Consider the following 27390-nt stretch of genomic DNA (forward strand, 5'->3'; position numbering starts at 1 on the left):
AACCTGGAAGCAACCCAAATATCCATTAATGAGAAATCAGACAAATGTAGTATATTTATACACTGGAATATCATATAATAGTCTAAATGAATGAATGATATCCATAAAATACGGCTGAATCTTATGTGTGTTACATTAAGTGAAAAGCAGTCTCAGGCCGGGCGCGGTGGCTCACGCCTGTAATCCCAGCACTTTGGGAGGCCGAGGTGGGCGGATCACTAGGTCAGGAGATCGAGACCACGGTGAAACCCCGTCTCTACTAAAAATACAAAAAATTAGCCGGGCATAGTGGCGGGCGCCTGTAGTCCCAGCTACTCAGGCTGAGGCAGGAGAATGGCGTGAACCCGGGAGGCGGAGCTTGCAGTGAGCCGAGATTGCGCCACTGTGCTCCAGCCTGGGCGACAGAGCGAGACTCCGTCTCAAAAAAAAAAAAAAAAAAAAAAAAAAAAAAGAAAAGCAGTCTCAAAAGATTACAAGGACATAATTTTTTCCTTTGTCATAGACTTTTTAGAGCAGTTAGGTTTATAGAAAAATTGTGCAGGAGGTACAGAGTTCCCATGTGCCCTCTCTCCCATTACAAACATAGTTTCCCGTTATTACTGTTTTATATTAGTGTTAACAAGTGTATCAATTGTTACATAGACTTCAGTTAATCATAATGTATCAATATTGGTTCATCAATTCCAACAAATGTACAACTGAGGAACCACTATTGATACATTATGATTAACTGAAGTCCATAGTTTACATGAGGACTCACTTTGTGTGGCACAATTCTATGGGTTTTGACAAATGCATAAGGTCATGTATCCACTATGAGAGTATCATACTGAATAATTTCACTACCAGTAAAAACGCCCTGTGCTCCACCTATTCATCCCTCTCTCCTTCCCTGATGCCCGGGCAACCACTGAGTTTTGCCTTTTCCAGCGTGTCATATAGTTAAAGTTGCAGCATTTACAGCCTTTTCCAACAGGCTTCTCTTGGTGATATACATTTAACATTCCTCCATGTCTTTTTGTAGCTTGATAGCTGTATTAGTCTGTTTTCACACTGCTGATAAACACATACCCCAGACTGGGAAGAAAAAGAGGTTTCATTGGACTTAGAGTTCCACATGGCTGGGAAGGCCTCAGAATCATGGCGGCAGCAAGAAAAAATGAGGAAGATGCAAAAGCGGAAACCCCTGTTAAAGCCATCAGATCTCGTGAGACTTATTCACCACCACAAGAACAGTCTGGGGGAAGCCGCCCCCATGATTCAAATTATCTCCCACCAGGTCCCTCCCACAACACGTGGGAATTATGGGAGTACAATTCAAGATCAGATTGGGTGGGGATACAGAGCCAAACCATATCAATAGCTCTTTTTTGAAAAATCACTGAACAATATTTCTTTGCATGGATGTGCCACCTTGTACGACAGTTTATCCATTTACTTATATCAAGGACATCTTAGTTGCTTCCAGTTTAGGATGATTATGAACAAAGCTGCTGTAAGCATTTGTGTGCAGGTTTTTATGTAAACATGTTTTCAGCTCACTTGGGTAAGTACCTAGGCATTATGTTTAGTTTTGTAAGGAACTGACAAACTTTGTCCTCCAAAGGGGCTATAACATTTTGCAGTCCTATCAGCAAAGAATGATAGTTCCTGTTCCTTTTCATACTCACCAGCACTTGGTGGTGTTAGTGTTTTGGATTTTAACCTTAATAATTTCACTGCCAGTAAACATGCCCATTTTAACCATTCTAGTTTGTAGTGGGCATATTCTTTTTACTAAGTTAAAAAACAACTCAAATATACATGTATATACATATGATTTTTAGGACTATGTACATGTGGAATAAAACCTTGTAGAAGGAAAGCAAGAAATAGTAAAGACAGGATTCAGAAAGATGGTTACCCCAAGCGAAGGCAGGGGTGTCTGTTAGTGTGTGTAGGAGGTATAGCACAGATACAGATATAAACTCGTGTCATTATAACTTTTTAGTGTGGTGGGTTTGTGGCTATAATCAAAACTAAATTAATAAAGGGGGGTGAGGTAAACTGAATAATGGTCCACCAAAGATTTCTGTCCTAATTCCCAGAATTTGGGAATGTTATGCTAAAAGAGACTTTGCAGATGTGATTAAGAATCTTGAGATAATCTTCACCCAAAGTAATCACAAAAGGTTCTTGTAAATGAAAAGAGGTGGCAGGAGAATCACGATGTACGTACAGAGGCAGAGAAGAAAGAAGGTACTATGAGATACTATCCTTCTTTTCTTGAAGATGGAGGATGGGGCCAAGAGCGGAGGAACGCAGGCAGCCTCTAGAAGCTGGAAAAGGCAAAGAACTAGCCTTGCCAACACCTTGATTTTAGCCCAGTGTAACTGATTTTTGACTTCTGACTTCCAGAATTGTAAGAAAATAAATTCGTGTTGTTTTAAGTATCTAAATTTGCAGTAATTTGTTACAGCATCAACAGGAAACTATGACAGCAGGCCAGGAATGGGTTGATGAATTGGATTATAATTAAATCCAGTTCTACACCTAGGTCCAATTAAAAACATAGACAAAACCTTTGAGTGGCTCCTCACTGCCTAGAAGAGAAAGCTCAAATTCCTCAGCATGAAATAGATTCTTGACAACACGGTTCTACAAGGTCCTCTCTAGCTTTAGTTCCCTTACCCCCACTCCCGCCCCCATCCCCAACCCATATATTTTAGCCATGGGTCCTGGCGTCTGAGCCCTTTTGTCGTTCCCGCGGATTCTTATGGGGCTCAGCTCCTTTGCCGTGTCTCTATGAAGTCTTTCAGGTTGAAATTTCCTCCCCTGAAAATTGACAACATAAGGGCTTGCTGCATGGTTGATTCTGCTTTCAAGATTGGGGTTCAGTGGCACGCATAGGCACCGCCACTTGCAGAGGTCGACATGCGCTTAGTACATGTCGGCAGAAGCAACTCTTAAGCCATTACTAACCGGGGCAGTTAAGTTCTGGCAATGGGCTGAAAGATCTTTCTTCATCGCCACTCTTCACTAAGCTACAAGACCAAGTACTTTCTCCTGAAGGTACTTAGAGGAGGAAAAAAGCACACTAGGAACAGTTGTGGGGGGCGAGAAGACAAATTCTACAGGGATGCAGAGCTAGTGTAAACATGGCTTCCCCCATCTTCATGCAAAACTGCGTTTCTAGCCCACATGACTGATGTCTGTAAACGCAACTTTATGTCTGTGCACGTCTCCGCCCAAGGATTTTTTTTTTTAACTCCAAGAATACGGGGGAAGTTGGGCAAGTCATTATAATAGAGGGCTGCTCTTCTTACCCCACTATCCGATGAGATACTTGATAGGGAAACCTCTGAAACTTGTAAAGCAATTTACAAGCAGGCCACCTGCTTGTATTTAACAAATAGGCTAGAAATACCTATTTGTGGGAAAACGTGTCCCCAAAACACCCCAACCCCTCCGCGTCCCCGCCAGCACAGCCTCTCTACCGACTGTCGCGCGAAGCGGCGGTTGACTAACTCGGGCCAGCCGTTCTGATGAACACAGGAGGGCCGGACGGGCCTGCTGGCTCGGACACCACGCGGAGGCAGAGCGCTGCCCTAGCCGCAGTTGAAGAAACCGCTCTCGGGCTGGATGAAGGCGGAGCAGCAGCTCAGACTGGGCCAACAGAAGAGCCTTACAATGCCTGGAGCAGTCCGAGGACAGCCCCCGGCGCGAGGCACTCTGGGACTTGTAGTTCGCTTCCCAGACAGCGCTTTTTCCCACTTGGGCTCCCCGCCTTTCAATGTCGCTTTTATTCTTCCCTTTACCTCCCAGCCCGCCGACTTCCTGGTCGTCGCACGTCCTCACGTATGACTACACTACCCAGAAGTCTCCTCTTCACGTCCCAGCGCGGGCGGTCGCCGGCGGCTCCTCTTGACTACAGGTTCCAGAAGTCCTCTGCAGAAGTGCTTCCCTCTCTCATTTCCAGGACCACAGTTCCCAGAGACTTCGGCTTCACGGCGTTTCTCTTTTTGCCCGATCTCTCCTGGAGCTGGCTGGGCTTCGGCCGGCCAGCGGCCCACAGCGACGACGTGATCCGTCGTGAGCGGGTCCCAGGGCTTCCTCGGCGGCCCTTTTTTCTCTCCCCTTGGTCGTCCCCCTTGCAGGCTGTCGCGGCTGGCCTGAGCGGTGACCTGGCGGGTCGCGCCTGCGCTCTGTCCTGTTTCCTGCCTGGCTGGTGGCGGCGGCCATTTTGTTCATCCTCCTCCTCCTCCTGCTCCTCCTGGTTGGAGCGCAGTGTCCTGAGCGGGCTGGGGGGAGAGAGCCCGAGAGCAGGGTTCGGTGCCTTTTCCTCTGTCCCCAGCCGGTGCCCAGAGCCCCCCTCCCCTTCCTTCCCACCCCCTCCCCTCCCCAACCCTGCCCTCCCCCTTGTCCCGGGATCGCTCCGTCGCACCCACCATGATGGAAGACGACGGGCAGCCCCGGACTCTGTGAGTACCCGAGACGAGGGGTGCCAGGCGCCAAGAGGCCCGGGCACCGCGGGACGCTAGGGGAGGGAGCAGGAGAGACTGGGCCGAAGCCGGGCCTCTAGGCGGCTCCCTGACAAGGGCGGCGTGGACGCGAAGTGCATTCCTCATCTGTCCCCTTTTCCTTGGGAAGGAAATCCTCCCTTCCCCCAAACATTCACTTCCTGGGGTCTGGGGCTTGTCTCGACCTTTTTCTCTGGCGTCCTTCTTTGCATGCCCTCCCTAGGCCGGGTTTCTGCACGGCTGAGGCTGTCAGGCCCAGGAGAACTCCTGCACCCCCTCCGCGTTGGACGCCCTGGGCTGGGCCTGGAGCTGCCGGCGCCCACGGGGGAAGGGCCTGGCGGGGGTGGGATTGGGGGTGGGCCCGGGGGTGGGCCTCGCGGGCCCTGAGGAATTAGCACTCACCCCTTCCACGTCCTCAGCTGGAGTCGCTCCCAGCTCTTCTCCCCAGCTAAGCTCTCGGAGGAAGCAGGACAGCCTTTCACCACTCAAGCCCCATTCTCTCTTTATGCCCCACGTGCCCCCGCCCACTCTGTCAGAAACGCCCGCCTAGCGCCCGCTACTTTTGAAGTGCATAAGGGATACCTTTTGCTGCCCGAGCATCTTTCCCTTCTTGGATAAAGAAGTTTACTTTGAGCGCTCCCTACGCTAAACTGACAACCAGTTGTTAAACTCCTTTTGCTCTCTAGGTGTTGCCTCTTCCTAATCTGTTTGTGCGTCGAAACCTTCAGAGTTGGCTAAAATTATGTCTTCATCCGCTATTTGATGTGTGTCTTCTGAACGCTTTTTGTCCTGTCTTGCTGTTGCTTTTTACCTGAAGCTCAATCTAATGAATGAATTCCATCTTCCAACCACTTAATTCTGGTTTCCTTCCTTTCGCAATGAAGAGTGATGACTCAGCATTTGCATTCCTTTCTGAATAGTGTGGCACTCCTTTCCTCTGCATCTTTTTTTTTTTTAAGTCTGAATACTTTTTAATTAAATGTTTAAATTGGGCACCCTAATTTCCCGGCCTCTCCAGGTTTAGCACTCCTACCTTGAGTACCAAGGAGTCAGATCGCTACTTTGTTTCTCTTGCCTCTCCTGGTATTGATAGGATCATAGTCCACTTGGCTCTGCTGTCTGTTGGGGAAATTGCTTTTTAGGGAATAGATGAAGGTGGAGGGGCACTCGAGAAGTTTGACTAGCTTCACATCTCTTCACTCCTACCAAAGAAAGGATGCTCAGTAAAGAAGATAGATGTTCAGTATTGATAGGGATTGTTTTGGTGTGGCCTTGTATAGGGATAAATGTGTTCTCTAACGTCTCACTAAAGTATCCATCCTGTTTTGAGAATCTGAGGCCTACTGAAGCACATCAAATGCTTCAATGAAACGCCTGCTTAATAGAACGTCTTTGTGTTTTGTGTTGTCTTCCATTTCTGCCTTCTCTCCCCAGAAGAAAGAATTGGGACACACTTGAAATTTGTCCTTCAGGCCGGGCGCAATGGCTCACGCCTGTAATCGCAGCACTTTGGGAGGCCGAGGTGGGCGGATCACGAGGTCAAGAGATCGAGACCTTCCTGGCCAACATGGTGAAACTCCGTCTCTACTAAAAATACAAAAATTAGCTGGGCGTGGTGGCACGCGCCTGTAATCCCTGCTACTCGGGAGGCTGAGGCAGGAGAATCACTTGAACCCAAGAGGCGGAGGTTGCAGTGAGCCGAGATCACACCACTGCACTCCAGACTGGTGACAGAGTGAGACTTCGTCTAAACAATTAAAAAAAAAAAAAAATTTATCCTTCAACATCTGTTGAAGCCAAGACTTGGTGTTGAGTTAGAATGTGTACTTTGATATAAGCGTCTGGGAAAGCTAGCCTTAAAGACTAGCTGACATGTATTTAACAAAGATAAAAGTTACATTGTATCTAAAAATCTGAAGTATCATCACACACTGAATGATAAATACTCATGGCAGGGGTCTCATTTACTGTATCTGTTCCTTACCAAGAGGAATCTCTGGTTTTGTAGTGCTAAAGAATGTGCTTTTTTGATGTCTTTTATTTATCTTTGCATCTGCCTTGTCTTCATCCCTATCAGAGTTTCTCCAGGGGAATAATAAGCTAACTTCTTTGTCACTTATTTCCTTCCTCTACCTTCTCTAATCTCTTGTTCTTTCTTTGAAACACAGTTAAGTTGTCTATGTTTACAGTTCTCTAAAACTGTGACATATGTTCATATGAATAAATAAACATCTTAAGCTCTGTTGTTTTGTATGTCGGTACGTGTGTTCACTATTCTGTCTTCCCTTTTCCTTCTCCCACCCTTTTCCATGGGGACTTTTTTTTTTTTTTTTAAGAGAAGGACTACTGCATCTTCCTAGGTCTTACCCCCACAGCACTTAGTTCACTGCCTGGAACATAAGAGGTACTCAGAATTTCTACAATGATTATACTTCTTTCATTAAATTAGTATTAAGTTCTTTTTTAAAAGTCCTGGTTGAACTAAGATTGTAGGCAGACATTACTGTCACGCGTGGTGCAGTCTGTTGACTTTTATATATTTTTTAAAACCTTCAAATGTAAAATCTTGAGATAAAAGCAAATGTTTCACAATTGGGATTTTTATTAGAGTTTAATACAAATAATGCATAGTAGTTTTTCTAAGTGTACGTTTTACATATTCTCAAAGGGTTCTATTAGATATAAGTAACATGATGAAAACTTTGAACATGATTTTAGACATTGATATCTAGTAGGGTTTTATTTTGTTTATGGAGATCTTATATTTTACACTGTGAGCTATGGATTAGGTTTTTCAAGTGGCCAGTATGTTTTAAAAGAATGTGTTCTTAACAAAGCTTATCTTAAATTGTTTCCTTAAGATGCCTGTGTGTTACTAGTGAGGTTTTTTTCCTGCAGACACACACAAGCTAAGACATATGGTTCTATCTTCAGAAAACAATATGGTGTTTAGAGCCTAGGTAGGTCTTTAAATATTCATTACCTACAGTATTACTAATTTATTTGATGGTATTTAAAGTGGCAAGAATTGCTTTGATGTTGAGCCTAAACTTCTATTTGTCATAATAGTTGCTTTAAAGGTCTGTTTTCTGATGTTCTTCATTCTCATTTGACATTTATTTTGGGGTATTATGCATTGAGTAACTTGTGATCTAAAAAAACAAACAAGATCATGCTGTGTAATACTGGTGTTGGAACTGGACTGTCTGACACCTGCCTTGTGGGACACACATTTCAGGCTTGGGTTGTGTGTAGCTTTGTAGTGCAGTGATTTGATCCATGGTATATCTGAATCTACAATATGACACTAAATTGTAATAGTGTTTTATTATAGCTTATTTTATTTTCTTCATCTATCTGATGCATCAAAATTGCTAGGAATTCGTGTAATACCATGTTACGCAATCCCTTCCTTTAAGGCTATTCTTTCTTCCTGGAAATAAGCTAATGATTTAGACTATAATCTGAACATCTAAGAGCAAAGCAGAAGAGAATTCTATAAAATATTACAAAATTGACTGGCTATACCATGGATTTGGCTATACTGTGGCTATAATCAAGCCCCTCATTCAAATTCAACTTAATCATATTCTTTGTTTCTTTAAAGTAAGAGAGAGTGAGTGAGTGTGTGTGCGTGTGTGTGTGAATATCTCATATATAGTTGGTCAATTTAGTTGTACCTCCTGCAGCTATCTTCCATCATGCCTCCTTCCTAAAATGAAATACTGTACTGACAAATTGAACAATTAATTAAAGATCTATTGAAGGATATTATTGCAAAATCTCTTCTTGTATAGGACTTGTCAAGAACAAAAGCAAAACTGTTATGGAAATTTAGCTATAGTTTTTTTGTATGAAAGTGCTGATAATTTCAGCCTTGGTAGGGCTACTCTTTTCAGAGTGAGAGCACATTCAGTGTTGAAAAAGTGTCATTAGTCTTCTGAAAGGCATGATATTCTTAACTTAAAATTCTGCCCAGTCGGACACAGGAAGTAGTTTGGCAATGTGAATTTCTGCCTACTGTGAAACTGCTAAGCTTTTAGCCTCAAATTGGATTTTAACCCTGATATTAGGGATAAAGGTGTCATTTTCAGTTTTTAATAAAGCTTCAGTTCCTACAGTTCCTGTTCTTAGAAGACAAAATAGACTCTAAGGTATGCCTCTTCTAAATTTTTTCCTTGAGTTAAAAATCATTTTGGAATTTCCTAAGTGTTTACTCTTTGAATTGACCTCTCAATACAAAAATTAGAGCCATTTGTCTTTTTTCTGTTATTTTGTGTATGTTCTTTAGGTAGCAATTATATATTTAAAGACTTGGAACTTTAGCTTGACTATTTCATAACCAGAGCAGAAAGAAAGTGAAGTGTAGAAGCTATAATTTGGAAAGAATAAAGATATCATTTCAATGAACTACCAAGAGATGATCTTACTAGGTCAGGCATTGAACTTTGTCTTAAATATTTTTGTTAGTATTTACTTTGGGACAGATTATTTTATGATAATGTAAAGGTACTTAGAATAGTACAGTATTTTAAAAGCTATACAATACGTCTCTCAAGTGTTATGATGCACGAAGGCAAATGTAAATGAAAAGGCAATCTGAAATTTGGGTACAAGAACTCAGTAAAAGAAAAGGCAGTCTGAAATTTGGGTAAAGTTTAGGTGAAATTATATAGTGAATCATGGCCTTTTAATCCTGGTAAATTAAGATATTGTATGTGTTGTTATGGAAGGCCTTTCATGTTAGTTTTTGAAATTTAGTTTGGTGCTTAACATTTAACTTTTAGTGGAGATAATTTGAAAAATAGGAAACCTTAACACTGGATTTTTAAATAAATATTTCATGACATTCTAAACTTAGATATTAACATTTTCATCTTTGCCTTCAGTGCTAGAAATGTAAATTAATGTATCTAAATATGCCTGTAGAAATTCTTCAAGATCTATAACTGACGGGAAATAGGTTGACTTAGAATAAAGATTTATTTTTTTTTTTCAGATGGAGTTTCGCTCTTGTTGCCCAGGCTGGAGTGCCATGGCGCAATCTCAGCCCACTGCAACCTCTGCCTCCCGGGTTCAAGCGATTCTCCTGCCTCAGCCTCCCCCAAGTAGCTGGGATTACAGGCGCCCACCACCACACCTGGCTAATTTTTTGTATTTTTAGTAGAGACGGGGTTTCACCATGTTGGCCAGACTGGTCTTGAACTCCTGACCTCAAGTGATCCACCTGCCTTGGCTTCCCAGAGTGTTAGGATTACAGGCGTGAGCCACCACACCTGGTGGAATAAAGATCTTATTAAGCAGTGACGGCTTTTTTTGTGACTATTAGATACAGAAGGTAACTAATGCCAATACAGTTTTTCCGGAAGAAATCGATGTTTAAACAGTAATGGAAATTTAAAACTATTTAAATCATTTAAAATGTGTTATATTAAAATGATAATTCTATTTTAATTTTGTTATTAGCTAGCTTCAATATGTGAAAACCAGTTTTATCCATTCTTCTTTTCTCTTAGAAATGAGTTAACTAGCCCTTTAGGCAAGGAGCACAATGTTTAGAAGCTCAAGATCACTTGTTCGTTTCTCTTTCTTTCTCTCTTTCTCTTTCTCTCTCTCTCTTTCTCTCTCTTTTTTTTTTTATTTATTTTTTTGAGATGGAGTCTCACTCTGTTGCCCAGGCTGGAGTGCAATGGTGCGATCTTGGCTCACTGCAACCTCCGCCTCCCAGGTTCAAACGATTCTCCTGCCTCGGCCTCCCGAGTAGCTGAGATTATAGGTGCACGCCACCATGCCTGGCTAATTTTTATATTTTTTATAGAGACAGGATTTCACCATGTTGGTCAGGCTGGTCTCGAACTCCTGACCTCATGATCTGCCCACCTTAGCCTCCCAAAGTGCTGGGATTACAGGCGTGAGCCACCGTGCCCGGTCACTTGTTCATTTTTCTTACAGATAGGTCTACTCTGTACAAAAGGAAATCATTTCAGAGATACAGGCTCACAAACCCCTATGAGTTAAGAAGGGGCAAGCAGTCATATTGCTGGCTTATAACCCAACAACCTTTTAGTCCTGCTGAAAAAGTATGTCACTACATTGGCCTGCTGATGGATCAGCTCTTTAATTACATGGAAAAGATGGCATAGTGGGCGTAAACCAGTTTGTTACTTGTTTAGTCCTCTATTTAAGTAATATTGGATGTGTGTTTCAATTTTAGAGCAGGTACACTAAGGTTATTAGTACTCATTGCAATACAATTCTTAACTGGAAACTCGCTACTAATTCTTAATTGGATCTTTTCAGTTTTTTACTTAACCTAAGCTTTCTCAGTCTATTTTTCCCTTTGAGTATTCCATCTTAAAGCATATTGTGTATTTAATGTGGCAACTATGTTTCAAGTCTTATTTTGGTCTTAATTAATACTCAGTTTCCAGATGTAATATATTACAAGTAGAAAAAGAAATTTACTTTCCAGAATGAACTTTGTTAAATTTTACAGATATTGTTTGGTTTGTGAGGTTGTTCATAACAGATGCAAATTTGAAGAATTATGTGTAGAATACCAGAAAGACTTTAGTGTTTGGCAATTTATTGAGATAAATTAAGATAAATTCATAGTACAAGACATAAACCAAGGTGGTCATCTCTGTGTGGTGAAGTAGCATTTTTTTCTTTTCTTTTTTAAACTTTCCTGTATTTAAAATCTTTTACACAAAACACATTCAATTTGTAATTAGAAAAAAAACCCCAAATTTTTAAGTGTCCATAGCCAAAAGTATACCTGGATTTGTCTTAATTTTTCTCTGAATTTCTTAAGAAATCTTTGTATTAGCTTTTTTATTTACATTAAGATATATTTTGTTGGCTGGGCATGGTGGCTCACTCCCGTAATCCCAGCACTTTGGGAGACCCAGGCGAGTGGATCACTTGAGGTCAGGAGTTTGAGACCAGCCAGGCCAACATGGTGAAACCCCGTCTCTACTAAAAATACAAAAATTAGCTGGGCATGGTGATGCACGCCTGTAGTCCCAGCTACCTGGGAGGCTGAGGCAGGAGAATCGCTTGAACCTGGGAGGCGGAGGTTGCAGTGAGCCGAGATTGCACCAATGCACTCCAGCCTGGGTGACAGAGTGAGACTCCATCTCAAAAAAATACATATATATTTTGTTGATTCTGATGCATTTTAGACTAGGAAATTTTATATTTTACCCTGCTCTCCTAAAATGAAACATTGAAGACATCATTGCAAACAACCTTACTCAGCCAAAAACAAAACAACAAAAACCCTCCACCCTCTGTATGTTTTACTATGACTTTAATTCTGTTCTTTGTTCATGTAATTGCTTTGGTTGGGAGTCTAAGATAAACTCACTTTATGTCTAATATCCTATTACAATCAGATGTTTTAATGAATTAGTATTTGTTGTATTTGTGTGTGTGTGTGTGTGTTATAAATTATTTTTAATCAGAAATTGTAGTTATCTTGAGACCAGTTTAAAATTTTAACAATTAGAATAAGATGAGAAAATGATATCCAGGGTACAGAATAGTAATGCCATTGGGGTATACAAGATCACATTGATTTGTTCTTTAAATGTCTTTCAGAGTGGTACTTTAGTGGCCTAAGAACAATTGTTGCTTTCCTAAATAAGGGTTAATCTTACTTTCATAGGATCAGGTTTAATTGGAGAAATTTTGTTGAAAACAGGAAGTTAAAATGAAATAAAAGGTGGCCAGGCGCAGTGGCTCACGCCTGTAATTCCAGCACTTTGGGAGGCCAAGGCGGACAGATCACCTGAGGTCAGGAGTTCGAGACCAGCCTGACCAATACGATGAAACCCCATCTCTGCTAAGAACACAAAAATTAGCCAGGCATGGTGGCATACGCCTGTAATCCCAGCTACTTGGGAGGCTGAGACAGGAAAATCATTTGAATCTGGGAGGCGGAGGTTGCAGTGAGCTGAGATCATGCCATTGCACTCCAGCCTGGGCAACAAGAGCAAAACTCCATCTCAAAAAAAAAAAAAAAAAAAAAGGAAGAAAGAACGAAAAGGTGATGAATTAAATGATAACACATTAGAGCCAGAGCTAAAGGAAAAATTGCTGATAATGTATTTTTTTCTTGTGCAGATACGTAGGTAACCTTTCCAGAGATGTGACAGAAGTCCTTATACTTCAGTTGTTCAGTCAGATTGGACCGTGTAAAAGCTGTAAAATGATAACAGAGGTAAGATCTTCCCAGATCCATGTGCTGACAATTAGCATGATGGGTTGATTAGCATGCTTTTAAAATTTCATTATAAGCCTCAAGTTATTCTGGTGGAGAGATTTGTGTTGTGTTGACTTATTTGATTTGGCTGACAAACTAGGCTTAGAATGGAGTTTATTTAAGAGGGCAAAGTTTCTGTGCTGTTAATCTCAAACGGTCATTCTTCATGGTGTGGTTATCTTGAAGTGATTCTGATTTTAGAACATTATTAGAGTTCATTTCAGAATGGTGAAAAATTGGAAAGTATTTCATACAATTCTAATAAGAATGTTAACGATTTAGACAGCATATGTTCATGTGCAAGAACACGAGGTTATTATGTGTGTAGTGTGCAGCACCGTTCGTCTCGTGTGTCTGTAGCAAATACTTACCTTTTTATACTTTCCTGCTAAGACTGTAGCAGCACCCGATTAGTCATGTTTTAGGCTTTTTTTCTTGTGTTTTTGTTCATTGCTCAGCTTTTTTTTTTTTTTTTTTTTTTTTGACTATTTACTATGTACTAGATAGTGCAGTAAGTGCTAGAGATACACTGGTGAACAAAGATAGTTCCTTGGCCCAGAGAATTTTCCAGTTTCGTAGGGAGACAAAGGAGTTAGCAGGCACTTAGGAAATAGGATAATAAATGCTCTAGAAGCAGACAACTTAAAGTGCTGTGGGAGCAAATGTGTATCCAGCACAGCCTTAGGTCAGTGAGTGGCTTCTTGGAGGAGTCACTGCCTAGGCGGAAGCCTTAAAAGGATAGTAGTACATACTGGCTAGAAAGGAATTGAGGGAAGAAGGGATTCCAAATAAAGGGAACTTTGATCCAGGTTGCTAGAGAGAGCAAGAGTGCTTCAGACAGAGAGGGAAAAATAGAACCCGTAGCATGCTTGTAGTTAAAATGGGATTAGTCGTAAGAGATGGCAGGAGTGTATGGAAGGGGCTAGAAACTGTGCTGAGGAGTTTGTTTTATCCTGAAATGGAGAACTGTTAAAAACCTTTAAAGTGCATTGGCCTTTTGATTGTCTTTCCCAAGTAATGACAATCATCATTTTGTTCTGGTGTATTATATTTTTCCTTCCTGCCTTTAATTATTGTGCTTTCATCAATCAAAAATTTCCTTTGCACTAGGCACTATACAAGGTACTGGAGATATAATGGAGAGACAGCCAAATCAGTTTCCCAAGCAAACAGGGATGTAAACCATGAAGAGAATAAAACAGAGTTCTGTGATAATGGAGGGTGGGTGCTATATAGGCTAGGTGATGAGAGATGTCAGCTCTTTGAGCTGAGATGAATAACAAGATGGTGCTATCTATGTTAAGAGCTGGAGGCAGAGGAAACAGCAAATACAAGTCTTGAGTTGGTAATGAACTTGTGTTTGTGGAATCAAAGACAGATGGCTAGAATCTGGTGAGGGATGGAGGGGAGTTATGGGAAATGGGTCTAACAGCAGGATTCAGAATCACAGGGCATTATGGTCCATGACATAGTTTAGGTTTTACCCTGATTGCAGTGGCAGAGACCAGTGGAGGGGCTTAAGCAGGGGTATGAGGTGCCAAGATTTGCATTTTTAAGCTTACTACTCTATGTAGAGAATGACCGTTATATGGAGAATAGATTGTAGCGGGCAAGAGCAGAAGGAGAAAAAGCATCTGGATTTACTTCACTAGTCTAGGTAAGAGATGATGGAGGCTTATTCTCGAAAGTGCTAGCCGAAGTCAAGATAACGATAGAGGTTGATAGATTTGGAATATATTTTGGAGGTAGAATTGATAGGACTGGGTTGGCTGTGGGACATAGGGAAAGGAAGAAATCAGGAAATACCCTAAGATTCATGTTAATGCAGTTGTATAGTTGGTAATGCTATTTATTTGCTAAAATGGGGGTGACATGATGGATGCCACCATGGGGAGTGGTGGGAATCAGGAATTGTGTTTTGGATATTAGATTTAAGACATGAATTAGACATCGAAGTGGAAGTTGGATTAGGCAGTTGGATAAAGTAGTTTGGAACTCTGGAGAGACCAGTGCTGAAGCTTGCAGTGGTATTTGAAGCCATGGGACTAGATGAGTTCACAGAGAGAATGATGGTAAAGAAGAGCACAGAGGCCATGAGGTCTGAGCCCTGGACCAGCTCAACATTTAGAGTTTGAGTAAGGGAAGAAAGATCCTACAGTGAGGAAACAGGAAAACCAGAGTGTGGTAGGAGACAGAGAAGAGAATGTTTAAAGGAGGATGGTGGTCAACTGTAGTGAATTCTGCTTGGAAGTAAAGATTAGGACAGAAAAGGAATCACAGAAGCAGCAGAGAGGTATTGTTGAGCTCAACATGCAGTTTCAGTGGCATGGTTGGCTTGGAAGTCGACAGAATTAGGTTTAGGAGAGAACTGGTTGTGAGAAAGTGGGGAAAGACTCACTAGAAAATTTTTGAGAAACATTTGATAAAGATTATTTTAACAGTATTTTTTAAAACCCCATGTATACATACAGCTATTTGAAGGGTAGAGGGACTCGAAATGAATTTTCGTAACATCCATATTCTAGAACTCCTAGATTCGAACTTGTAAAGTCTCATATTTCTCTGTCTTGACCTTTATGTCATCCAACAAAAATTGGTGACAACGCTAAATAAGGTAGGGACATAACTTTTTTTTTTTTTTTTTAAGAGATAGGGTCTGACTCTGTCGTCCAGGCTGGAGTGCAGTGGCGCCATCATGGCTCACTGCAGCCTCCAACTCCTGGGTTCAAGCAATCCTCCCACCTCAGTCTCCCGAGTAGCTGGGACAGCACCGCCACACCTAGTTCATTTTTAATGTTTTTGTAGAGATTAGTTTCACCATGTTACCAATGGTCCCGAACTCCTAAGCTCAAGTGATCCTCCTGCCTCTGCCTCATCCTCCTAAAGTCCTGAGATTATAGGCATGAGCCACTGCACCCAGCCATAGTTGATTTTTTTTTTTTTTTTTTTGAGACGGAGTCTTGCTCTGTTGCCCAGGCTGGAGTGCAATGGCATGATCTCGGCTCACTGCAGCCTTGGCCTCCTGGGTTCAAGTGATTCTCCTGCCTCAGCCTCCCGAGTAGCTGGGACTACAGGTGCGTGCCAGAGTCTGGCTGTGTTGCCCAGGCTGGAGTGCAGTGGCACGATCTTGGCTCGCTGCAACCTCTGCCTCCCAGGTTCAAACGATTCTCCTGCCTCAGCCTCTTGAGTAGCTGGGATTATAGGCACCCGCCACCACACCCAGCTAATTTTTTGTATTTTTGGTAGAGATGGGGTCTCACTGTGTTGGTCAGGCTGGTCTCGAACTCCTGACCTCAAGTGATCCAGCTGCCTCAGCCTCCCAAAGTGCTGGGGTTATAGGTGTGAGCCACTGCGCCTAGCCCATAATTGATTTTTAGGATGTCACTTGGTGGTGTAAATAAGAAGCTTCCAGAGGGTATAAACTCTAGTACAGAGTATCTGGCAGCTATTTATTCTTCTTTCATAAATTTCATTTCACTATGTGAAAAATCCTTTTTCCCCCATAGTTTTATGATTTTTTTTTTACTTTAGATGTTGTTGTTTATCATAGATTCTAGCTTTCCTTATATAATACAAATACATATTATTGATTCTAAGTCAAATTTTTTTAGAATTTTAATATCTCTGACAGTTGGGATGTGACTTAGAAATAAATGGTGTCTTAAATTAGATGAAATGCAGTGTGATGTGAATATATAAAATACGTGATGTCAGTGAATATATGTGTATATATACATGCACGTGCATACACTGATTGGGAGCTGGCCTACTATTAGATAGATTTGAAATCGGTATTCACGAGTAGACTAGTTTCCTAAAGTGTATGGGATTATCATAGATCTACCACTGGACCCCTGTATGTTTTGCTGTGATTATCAATGTTTTCCTTAGAGACCATTGGGGCAAAAGAGATAGGAGTGAAAGGAAAACTCAATTAGCACAATGTTAGCCTCTTACTTATTTTGATGTCCTTTCTTCAATGAATATTTATAGTAAATGTCATAACTCTTTTACAAGAATTTAAGTGTATGTTTTCATTTGAAGTCTTCCCCCATTTCCTTTCTTTACCTCTTAAGAACAGCATTCACGTGGCTACAACAGTAGGATTTTGTATGAGAGCCCATAGTTTTGTTGTCAGTATTAACGATCCCACTTTTTTTCCCTCAAGGAAATGCCTTCTGGTTCCTTTGCCACTATTGTTTAGACGTCTTATTTTGGATTTTTCTTCTAAAACTTTCCTGGAATGAAAAACTGTTGTGATTGAAAAGATGTTTATTTTATCTGGTATATTTATCCCTTGTAAGTCCAACTAGAATTCCACATTTTAAATATTATTCTTATAGGGCATTTTACATTGAATAATGATGGATGTTTTTAGCCTTACATAAAAATATATATTTGTACAGTTGTGCAGCTATTCAGTATAGGTTGCAGTTTCATAGAAATTCATTTCTACTTTGGTTGTCGGGTGAGAATGTTGCTATAGCTTAGGTAGTACTACTTCACATCTTTATAAATGCGTTTTAGGTAACTACTGTCAAGCACAGGGTTGCAGAATATATTTAATATAGATTTTTTATATGGTGTTTTTATGATGTAAAATTATAGCTTTGTCTTGGAATATTTTATTCAGATACATTTTCAGAACCTCTTTTCTTGATCACTGCTGTTATTTCTCTGATCTTTGGAAGACCAAATTCAAAGTATATAGAATCTTCAGTACATTAGACTGTTTTGGAAGGTAGGGAATTCATTTCAGTAGCTGATTATAAAGCTTAAGTTTTCCTATTTTTATTTTCATTCTTTCCATATCCAGAAAAGAAATCAATAAAATTCAGTCTTTGTAGCAGTATAGAATTCCATCATTTGTAGTATTGATCCTAATTTTGATCAGTAGTTTATAAAGTTGGTTCATGCTGTATTTCTGTATCCTGGGATACCACTTATAGAGGACTATGATGCATAAGTAGAACGTATTTTTAAAATAATGTTGGAGAAGGAAAGTAGTGGTAAGGAGTGCTCCTCATCAGATCTGAGTTAGAGGTTTTGTTTGGTTTAATATAATCTTCTATTTTATATTTAACACGCTTCACCAGAATTCTTTATTTTCATTTAATACTAATGCTCGTGATTCTACAACTGCTTTTATAGTTCCGTTTGAGTTCAGCAGTATTCTGAGGTGCAAAGTCAGGTTTAGCTTTAAATCTTATTTTAAAAGTGTTAGGCTTTCATAAGCTTATGCAGTCTCACCTTGTACATTCCTAGCTATCAGTAATGTTTTTTCCTGGATTTTCTTCTCAGCAACCCGATAGCAGAAGGGTCAACTCTTCTGTTGGATTTTCTGTTTTGCAGCATACAAGCAATGACCCATATTGCTTTGTGGAATTTTATGAACACAGAGATGCAGCTGCTGCATTAGCTGCTATGAATGGGAGAAAAATTTTGGGAAAGGTAAGATAATAGGATGATGGCGCCTTATGAGTACATATATTTGCATGCCAAACTAGTTTGTATTCTTTCTAGGCAAATTTTTGAACAGATATTCGGCTGCTGAGTGATGGTTTTGCTTTATTCAGCTTAGTGCTTTTACAAAAATAACCCTGCTTGATAAATGATTTAATAAGTGGTAAGTGTTGTAACTCATGACATGCCTAATAATTTTATTAAATATAATCTTTATTTTTAGGAGGTCAAAGTAAACTGGGCAACCACACCAAGTAGCCAGAAAAAAGATACTTCCAGTAAGTACTCCTGCTGCATTTTACTGTGGAAGAGTTCTGAAATTATCCAGGAGGCATTACCGGCTTAAATAGGGTTTTTTTTTCCTCCTCTAGAGTTGCCTTAAAAAGGTTTTAGTGGCTGACTTCTTAAGTATTTGATTACCAAATGCTCTGATTTCAGATCACTTCCATGTGTTTGTTGGGGATTTGAGTCCAGAAATTACAACAGAAGATATCAAATCAGCATTTGCCCCCTTTGGTAAAATATCGTAAGTATCATAATCAGTACTACACTCAGTCATGATAGGCAGAATTGTATATGATTAACTTGTAATTGAATTAAGATTTTCTTTCTCTAGTTAGTATGGTTTTGTTTTGTTTTTTTATTTTTTATTTATTTATTTTGGTTTGTTTTGAGTAGTGGATGTTGTTGAAAATGTTAATGTCATTTCAGTGTCTTGGGGTCTCGTTTTCATCTAATCCTGTGTATAATATGTTAAAAAAAATTTAAGTGATTCTGTTTGTTATCTTTGAAGCAGATGTTTCAATGGTAAAACTTATAAAGTCTAGCTTTTTGTCATATGTTTTCAAAATTTGGTGGTTTAGGATAATGAGTTAATCAAAAGTAAATGTGATTTATACTATGTAAGAGTTCAATAACTTTTATAGGAGGAATTTATAAATGGGGGAGAGTAGGTAAATCCTTGGATATATTGTGATTAAATTGGAAATGTTCATGTTTTATTATGATAAATGTGTTTTTGATATTTTAGCTGTAAGTGAAAAGTACTATTATACTATTAAAATGTTTCAATGTATGAGTCATAAATGTGGGATTAATTAGTAGATGTTTTTGTTAGTGATATTTGATTCTACTAGTTAAGAGGCAAATGTGGTTTGATTTTTAACAACATTTATGCTCAGATTTTACTGTTGTTACTTGGTAAAAAATATATTGGAAAACTAAAAATGGTTATGAATTGTAGAAAATGTTTATCATAATTTATCTTTCTGATTAAAATCAGTTTATTTTGTATATTTCCTATAGATTTAAATTAAACATCTTAGTACTACTTTACAGGAAAGTGTTTCAACTAAGAACAACAATATTTTCTCTCTACAATTTGTTGTTCTGTAGATTTAATTTCTTTAAAAGATTTAATTCTTAACTTTCTGTTTTGATATTTGCTTTGCTTTTTAATCTAAATGTGGTAAGTAGTACTATTTTAAAAATCAATATAAAAATAATACAGGTTGCTGTTTTTCAATCTTTATTTATACCTGAGACCTGCAGTTTTTCTTAAGTCCAAGTCACAATTAAAAGTAATAGCATTCTGGTTATTTTGCAGAATTGCTCATAAGAATGGACAGGATCTTGAAGGCTAACTGCAAGGAACTGTGCACACTGGAACTCAGTTGTAGATTTTTTTTCTCATTTCTATTTATTCTTATTATACATTATTTATATATACATATTTTAGTATTTACATTTTAACATTCTATATTCAGTGGAGTTCTATATTTCCAATCATTTAACTTACTCACTAAAATTTCTGTGTAAATTTGTTGTTTTCGTACTGGTGTGCTTAGCATTGTTGTTAGTTTTTTATTCTCCTTTCTTAAATTTCTGAAAATGTCAATTTTTCAAAATTTACAGCTGCCCAAACTCCAAAATGATGGTAGAGAATTGACCAAGAAAAATAAAGAAATCTGTTAACAGGCCATGTATGCCTTTTTAATTCCTATTTTTTCCTCTTTTTCAATTTTTTAATATTTCATATATTTTGTATCACTAGGCAGAAGACATTTAACTATTTAGAGATTGCATGGTAAAGTAGTTAGTATTGTTACAGTAATTTATAGAATCAGTAAACCTTAGAGGACACTAGTAAATAGAATATTAGAAAGGGAAACTGTTGTTCCTATTAATCTTCAAATTTGAGCATTTAGTTTAGAAAGCACAGGCTATTTGATTAGGTTGCATGTTTATTACATGTTTTTGTCCTACTGCTTTTTTCTAACAGGTAAAGAAGCATTAGGGAGAGTTCAGGAATGGTTGTAGTTAATTAGGGCTAACTGGAATTTTATTTTAAAAATGCTCACAATACAGTGTGTGTGGTTCCTTTTAGTTTTTATTTTGAGGGTGGCTCTTACTTCCCTCATTTAGCTGTGCTTCTTTTCACAGGGATGCCCGGGTAGTTAAAGACATGGCAACTGGAAAATCCAAAGGCTATGGTTTTGTATCTTTTTATAACAAACTGGTATGTTCTTCCATCTCAATTTATATTTTTTAATACTAAATTTAGTCATTAGTTACTTAATGTATTGAATCTGAAACTTGAATATACTTGAATGTTAACTACAAACACAACTTTTATCTAATGTTATATATGTTTTAATAATAGAGTATAATTTCATTCTTTCATAAACTCGAAAATAAATAGCTAGAAAAAGAATGATTATACTATAAGGAAGATTATTAAAATTGCGTTTGTACATTGGTAAAGGTCAGATGGATTTAGAAGTAAAGCCTAAGTCTAGGACAGATGAGCTAATCTGAGAATTTAGAGGGTAGGTAAAATATATTCAGTTTTAACTCTTCCTTTTAAATTATTATTCATACTCTGATATAACTGAAAATCTCAGTTTTAACTCTTCCTTTTAAATTATTATTCATACTCTTATATAACTGGGATGTTAATGACTACAACAAATTATGTAAATAAAAATTTAAGCAATTCGTCTTGATTTTTGCATATATTCTTTGTAAAAGAGGTACCAAAGTAAGCATTTGCGTTAACTGTAACATTAAATAATAAAGTGGGCGTTGATTTTAAAGCAGTTTCAATAACTTAAATCACCTTTTTTTTTTTTTTGAGATAGAGTCTCGCTCTGTTGCCCAGGCTGGAGTCCAGTGGCGCCATCTCAGCCCACTGCAACCTCTGCCTCCCGGGTTCAAGCGATTGTGCTGCCTCAGCCTCCCAAGTAGCTGGGATTACAGGCATGTGCCACCACACCCAGCTCATTTTTATATTTTTAGTAAAGACGTGGTTTCACTTGGGTTCGCCAGGCTAGTCTCAAACTCCTAACCTCAAGTGATCCTCCCGCCTTGGCCTCCCGAAGTGCTGGCATTACAGGTCATCTACATTTTATTGAAGTGGTAAGATAAAGGGCCAGAGTATTCTGTTTTTGCTTAGATTGAATCACTCAAGTTCAAATCATTTTCTAGTTGGTAATAGTTCAGTTTTGTTTTGTTTAGGATGTTTAGTAAATTCATCTACTGATTTGTATTGGAACCAGCAGCGCTGATATTTTATTTCATCTTACTGAGTCTTATCACTCTTCTTTGTGATTGTGCTTTCTTTCTTTTTTATCCATAGGATGCAGAAAATGCGATTGTGCATATGGGAGGTCAGTGGTTGGGTGGTCGTCAAATCCGAACCAATTGGGCCACACGTAAACCACCTGCACCTAAAAGTACACAAGAAAGTAAGATATGTCCACTGTATATGTTAAAATTATAGATTATTTACAAAATCATGTATCATGTATTCATCTAGTCTCAATTTCTAATTTATTTATTTAAGAGACAGGGTCTTGCTCTCTTGCCCAGGCTGGAGTGCAGTGGCATGATCTTAGCTCACTGTAACCTAAAACTCCTGGGTATAAGTGATCCTTTTACCTCAGCCTCCCGAGTAACTGGGACTACAGGGGCACGCCACCATGCCCAGCTAATTTGTAATTTTTTTATAGAGACAGGGTCTGGTTACGTTGTCCAGGCTGGACTATTTAATTAGTATTACAAGACACTAATTATTTCATTTTATATTTCATTATCTGCAAATAATTGGGCTGTGGTATAGTATTTTTGGAGCTGTGAATCACCTGATTTTATAGATCAAGTCTGTGTCAAATCATAGCATCAAGAAAAATTATATTTTCTCTTCCCATTGAGGCATATCTTTTTTTTTTTTTTTTTTTTTTTTTTTTTTTTTGAGGCGGAGTCTTGCTCTGTCACCCAGGCTGGAGTACAGTGGTGCAATCTCGGTTCACTGCAACCTCCGCCTCCCAGGTTCAAGCGATTCTCCCCTGAGTGGCTGGGATTACAGGCGTGTGCCACCACACCCAGCCAATTTTTGTGTTTTTAGTAGAGACAGGGTTTCACTGTGTTGGTCAGGCTGGTCTCGAACTCGTGACCTCGTGATCCACCCGCCTCAGCCTCCCAGAGTGCTGGGATTACAGGTGTGAGCCACCGTGCCCTGCGTTAATTTTTGTATTTTTAGTAGAGACAGGGTTTCGTCATGTTGGCCAGGCTGGTCTCAAACTCCTGACCTCAGGTGATCTGCCCTACCTCAGCCTCCCAAAGTGCTGGGCGCCCGGCCTGAGGCATATCTTAATAGTATATAGTAATTAACAAAAGACAGTTTTATAGTACCATATAACAGTCAACGTTTTTGTTTTGTTTCTGCATACAGACAACACTAAGCAGTTGAGATTTGAAGATGTAGTAAACCAGTCAAGTCCAAAAAATTGTACTGTCTACTGTGGAGGAATTGCGTCTGGGTTAACAGGTACAGTGTTTGATTTTCTAATCACCTCTGAGGAGCTTCATCACTATTCGTACGAATTTCATGGTACACATCAGCCATGTTTTATTTGTATGTTTTTGTTTTATAGATCAGCTTATGAGACAGACATTCTCACCATTTGGACAAATTATGGAAATAAGAGTTTTCCCAGAAAAGGGCTATTCATTTGTCAGGTAACACTCTACTTGAAATGTCATTATTACTCTTACATTTGATTCATTCCTTTCACTTATGTTCCCCAGGGTATCAGTGTTTGTTATTTTAGTGCTTCTTTGCAGTATAGAAGTTTAAGCTACCTGCCTAATGTTCTTTAGAAAAAAATACCAACTTGCAGGTATAAACTGATGAGTTTCCATGTTATTTATTGTGCGAGGTTCTTAAAAAATAAAAGACAAAACCGTATCATTTTTCTTTCTTAGATTTTCAACCCATGAAAGTGCAGCCCATGCCATTGTTTCGGTGAACGGTACTACGATTGAAGGACATGTGGTTAAATGCTATTGGGGTAAAGAATCTCCTGATATGACTAAAAACTTCCAACAGGTAATTCGATTTTTCATAGCACTCTTTAAGGTTTCCATCTTACATGTCACATAAAAGCTTTGGAAACTCTGTAAAATAAACAATAAAATAAAGCAAATAGCTACTTTCAGTTGATTGTATTTCAAAATTGATTATTTGCGGTATTAACTGAATCTTAATACTTTCTTTTCACAGGTGTCACCACCCCAATAAACTTAGACAATGATAAATAACAGAGTCCTATTCACATAAGGGTGCTTACTTAGTTTTTCTCTTCCTTGTCTCCCACTCTTTCTTCATATACGGTGTTTCTTACGTGTTCCCTAAAACAATAATTTGCTTTTTCCTAGGTCGACTATAGTCAGTGGGGCCAATGGAGCCAAGTGTATGGAAACCCACAACAGTATGGACAGTATATGGCAAATGGGTGGCAAGTACCGCCTTACGGAGTATACGGGCAACCATGGAATCAACAAGGATTTGGAGTAGAGTAAGTTGTTTGGGTTTTTCCAGTATTGAAACATATGGTTCTGACAAAATAAATAAAAGTGTGTTTTCCTAGGGAGAATCTATTTTAATTATATACATTGAGCTATTTGGCATTATGAGCATTATAGAAACAAATCTAACAAAATATGATTTATGAGGCTAAGAAATTACTTCTCATTACCTAGGTGGAAAGGGGGGATTGGGGCAACATTTAATGTGTCCTATGATCCCTGTAAGCAGTTGGTAGAATTTGATTTACATTTCTGATACACTTTTATTTATCTTTGCATGTAAAAGATCTTTGTCCAGATATATTTAGAAGTTTGATGGTTTTATGCCTATGTGGTATGTGTGAGAAATCTGAGGTTTGTGTGATACAAAGTAACTGGCTTTTTTTTTTTTTTTCTTTTGTTGATAGAGTGGGTTCCTCCTTTGTAATTCCCCTGCCCAGGGCCAGGCCATACCTTTATTTTCTGATTTCTTCCTTTGAGACTGTTTCCAACATGAACTTGTGTTTTTAAAATTTCTTATGTAATAGATGATGTGTTGAATCATTCACAGTTTTTAAAAAATTAGTTTGCAGATACTCCTCAGACATCATTGTGTTAAGTTGTGGTTATCTTAAAAATATCGAAGACTAATACTGGAATATGTATTCTACACATATATCATTTATTTATTTGATCTTTCTATTTGTTGTTGGTGTGTTGATTTCTGGTTTTCTATTCTGTGATTAGGCTCTGCTTGATTTTTGTGTAAATACATATGTGATTTTTTTTTTCTTGTGTTTGCTGAAGATTTTTTTTTTTTCTTCCAAGTCAATCACCTTCTGCTGCTTGGATGGGTGGATTTGGTGCTCAGCCTCCCCAAGGACAAGCTCCTCCCCCTGTAATACCTCCTCCTAACCAAGCCGGCTATGGTATGGCAAGTTACCAAACACAGTGAGCCAGGACTCTAAAAAAAAATTGTAATTCATGATAGGCTTCGATTTCCTGTGACACTCTGAAGACATGAAAGTAGACATCGGAAAATGAAAATATTTATTTTAAAAATTGAAATGTTTGGAACCTTTAGCACAGATTTGCTTTGGTGAAGGACACATGTCTTCTAGTTCTGCCTTTTTAAGTTTTTGTTCATGATGGATATGAACATGATTTTTCTTTGTGTACAAAAACTAAAATAAAGTCAATAAAGACAATTCTGACTACAAATTTTGATATAATAGGAAAAATGGCTAATACATTTTGATTCTTAGATACTATTCCATTTTTATCTTGCTGTTCAGTATTTTAACTCACTGTGTTTTTAAAAGAGCAAAAAAGGGAGGATCGTGAAAACCTGGGAATCATATATAAGTTCATCCTGAATCCTGATACTCCCCTCCCCTTCCCTGAGGTGGACCACATTTGAAGTCAGCAGAGAAAAAGTGTGATATTCAGAAGAAATGCGTGATTTTGGAGTCGCTTTGGAGGAAATATTTTCTTTCTCTATGCCTAAAGAAACTGAAGCCAGACGGAAGTTTTGCACCCTAAAAAAGGAACAGCATTGTTTGAGTTACTTGAGCAAATGTTGGTGGTCCACATTAAGACATATTTTTAAAATTTCCAAAAGTGTTGATTATTAAAATTGTAGTATTTTACATTTCATTTTGGGGGGAAATTCCAAGTATGGTGTTTGTATTGAAGTCAGACAGTCATACTTGTGCTTTTACATGAAGTTTAAATGATACACATTGTAAATATTCAATAACTACAGTGTTTAAAAAGCATGCTTCAACATAGAAGTAGCAGCAATGTAATTATTTGAAGTAACACTTAACACACTCCACTGCATCGAATGCAGTGGATTGATCAGAATGTTAAGACTGACATTTCCAAGGTTGGCTACTATGTAAAATTAAAATTACACAAATTGTGCAGAAAAAGCCTTAATTTTAATTTCATACAATCTTTGATGCATTAGTATGTTCTAAAATGTCATTGGGAATTAGTTTTTTGTGTTTTTCTTTTTTTTTTTTTTTCTTTACATTACTTGGTATGTAAATACCTTGATTAAAACCTTGTAAACCAATTTCAAGGTTACTATAAGTTGTATAGTACAAGTGTTTTTAAAAAATCTTGGGGTGTTTTTAAAAATTAAGATATATTTTGCCCAAGAATTTTTTTAACAAGATTGCTAAAAACATCTTATTTAGACACTTCAATGTACCAATTTATAATTGGATATTCAGTTTAAATAGTACACAGAGTTGTGGCTTTTATTTTCAATTAATTTTTTTCCTTGTGGGCGGTGTGCATGGTATCGTAAGCCTGAGCAGAGGCTTAAGTTGTATGTGTGCAGAGTTTGTAAAGGAATCAATTGGAAGATGCAGAAGATTGAGGTTTGCTTTCAAGGTATTTTTCAGGCTGTGTGGGTAAAATTTGCCTCAAATTTCTATCAAACAGGAATGTAAAATAGATAAAATCCTATGTGTTTGAATTGTCAGAGCTAGGGAATGCAAATGTTTTGGCAACGTATTCAAAATACTGGCCTGGGCACCAAAGAGAAAATAGCCTTTTACAGTTACATAGTAAGATGCGATTGGTACCCACAAATTACTGTTTTCTAAACATTTGAAGTTTTACAATTAGCTTTAAAATAATGATGATTTTATAAATTGGTGATCACAATAATTTTGGTATTACTTTCCTCCTTTTCCCACTTAGCAGTATAGCCAAATGTATTCAACATAAAACTTCATAGGGTCTGAAATTCATAGCTGGGCCAAATTTTTTATGGCACCTTAGTTTTACCATAACGGTCATCTATTACACTCTTATGTTATAAAATATACCCTTATTTGTTTTGTTTATAGTATCTTTGAGGAATGTTTTTGGAAAAGTTAATTTATATTTTATAGGGAGAACACTCAATAAATTATGTTAACTGTGCCCCCGAGTTAAAAATTTTATGAATATATGTGAAACTTGAACAACTGAAGACTTTTTTTAATTGATAAAATTAAAAATGTTTAGTATGCCTGTTTTGGTGTGCCAGTAAATTAAGTAGCTTATTGAGATAACTAACAGCTAAATATAGCTGTAGTGTTTCCTGACTGTATACTCTGATTTAATAAAATTATCCAGACTAGTTATATTGCCACAGTAAACATGTGACTGAAGTGTCCTTCATCTTAATCTGAAAGGGCAAAATTTCATGATCAGTTAATGGAAGTTATTTCATATTAAGTGGTTTTTGTTTTTTTTGTTTTTTAGATGGAGTCTTGCTCTGTTGCCAGGCTGGAGTACAATGCAGTGACAAGAACT

At 38.4% G+C, this 27390-nt stretch overlaps 1 protein-coding gene across 10 annotated transcripts; it reads left to right on the forward strand.

Annotated features, from left to right (window-relative positions):
• The first annotated feature begins 3864 nt into the window (after positions 1-3864).
• Positions 3865-27233, forward strand: TIAL1 (TIA1 cytotoxic granule associated RNA binding protein like 1). Of its 10 annotated transcripts, none has more exons than XM_030806327.1 (13): positions 3865-4460; positions 7398-7459; positions 12627-12723; positions 18067-18216; positions 18452-18506; positions 18667-18754; positions 20671-20746; positions 21866-21974; positions 22961-23056; positions 23163-23247; positions 23494-23617; positions 23947-24086; positions 24904-26009. In XM_030806327.1, the coding sequence occupies exons 3-13, from the start codon at positions 12712-12714 to the stop codon at positions 25028-25030; spliced, it is 1062 nt and encodes a 353-aa protein (XP_030662187.1). In that variant the 5' UTR covers positions 3865-4460; positions 7398-7459; positions 12627-12711; the 3' UTR covers positions 25031-26009. The 10 variants fall into 10 exon arrangements, 7 of the variants coding, with proteins under 7 accessions (XP_030662187.1, XP_030662190.1, XP_030662215.1 ...); XM_030806330.1 differs by having other exon boundaries at positions 18118-18216; XM_030806355.1 differs by lacking the exon at positions 7398-7459 and adding an exon at positions 20143-20210.
• The last annotated feature ends 157 nt before the right edge of the window (positions 27234-27390 follow it).

Source organism: Nomascus leucogenys, chromosome 3 (assembly GCF_006542625.1).
Source record: "Nomascus leucogenys isolate Asia chromosome 3, Asia_NLE_v1, whole genome shotgun sequence".
NCBI classification, from domain to species: domain Eukaryota; kingdom Metazoa; phylum Chordata; class Mammalia; order Primates; family Hylobatidae; genus Nomascus; species Nomascus leucogenys.

Excerpts from the sequence above, each read along its gene's own strand:
- TIAL1 (XM_030806319.1), top strand. The coding sequence starts at position 4,429 with ATGATGGAAGACGACGGGCAGCCCCGGACTCT. Across the intron at positions 18,217-18,451 it reads GGAGAAAAATTTTGGGAAAG|GAGGTCAAAGTAAACTGGGC; the intron begins GTAAGATAATAG and ends CTTTATTTTTAG. Across the intron at positions 23,057-23,162 it reads AATTGCGTCTGGGTTAACAG|ATCAGCTTATGAGACAGACA; the intron begins GTACAGTGTTTG and ends TTTGTTTTATAG.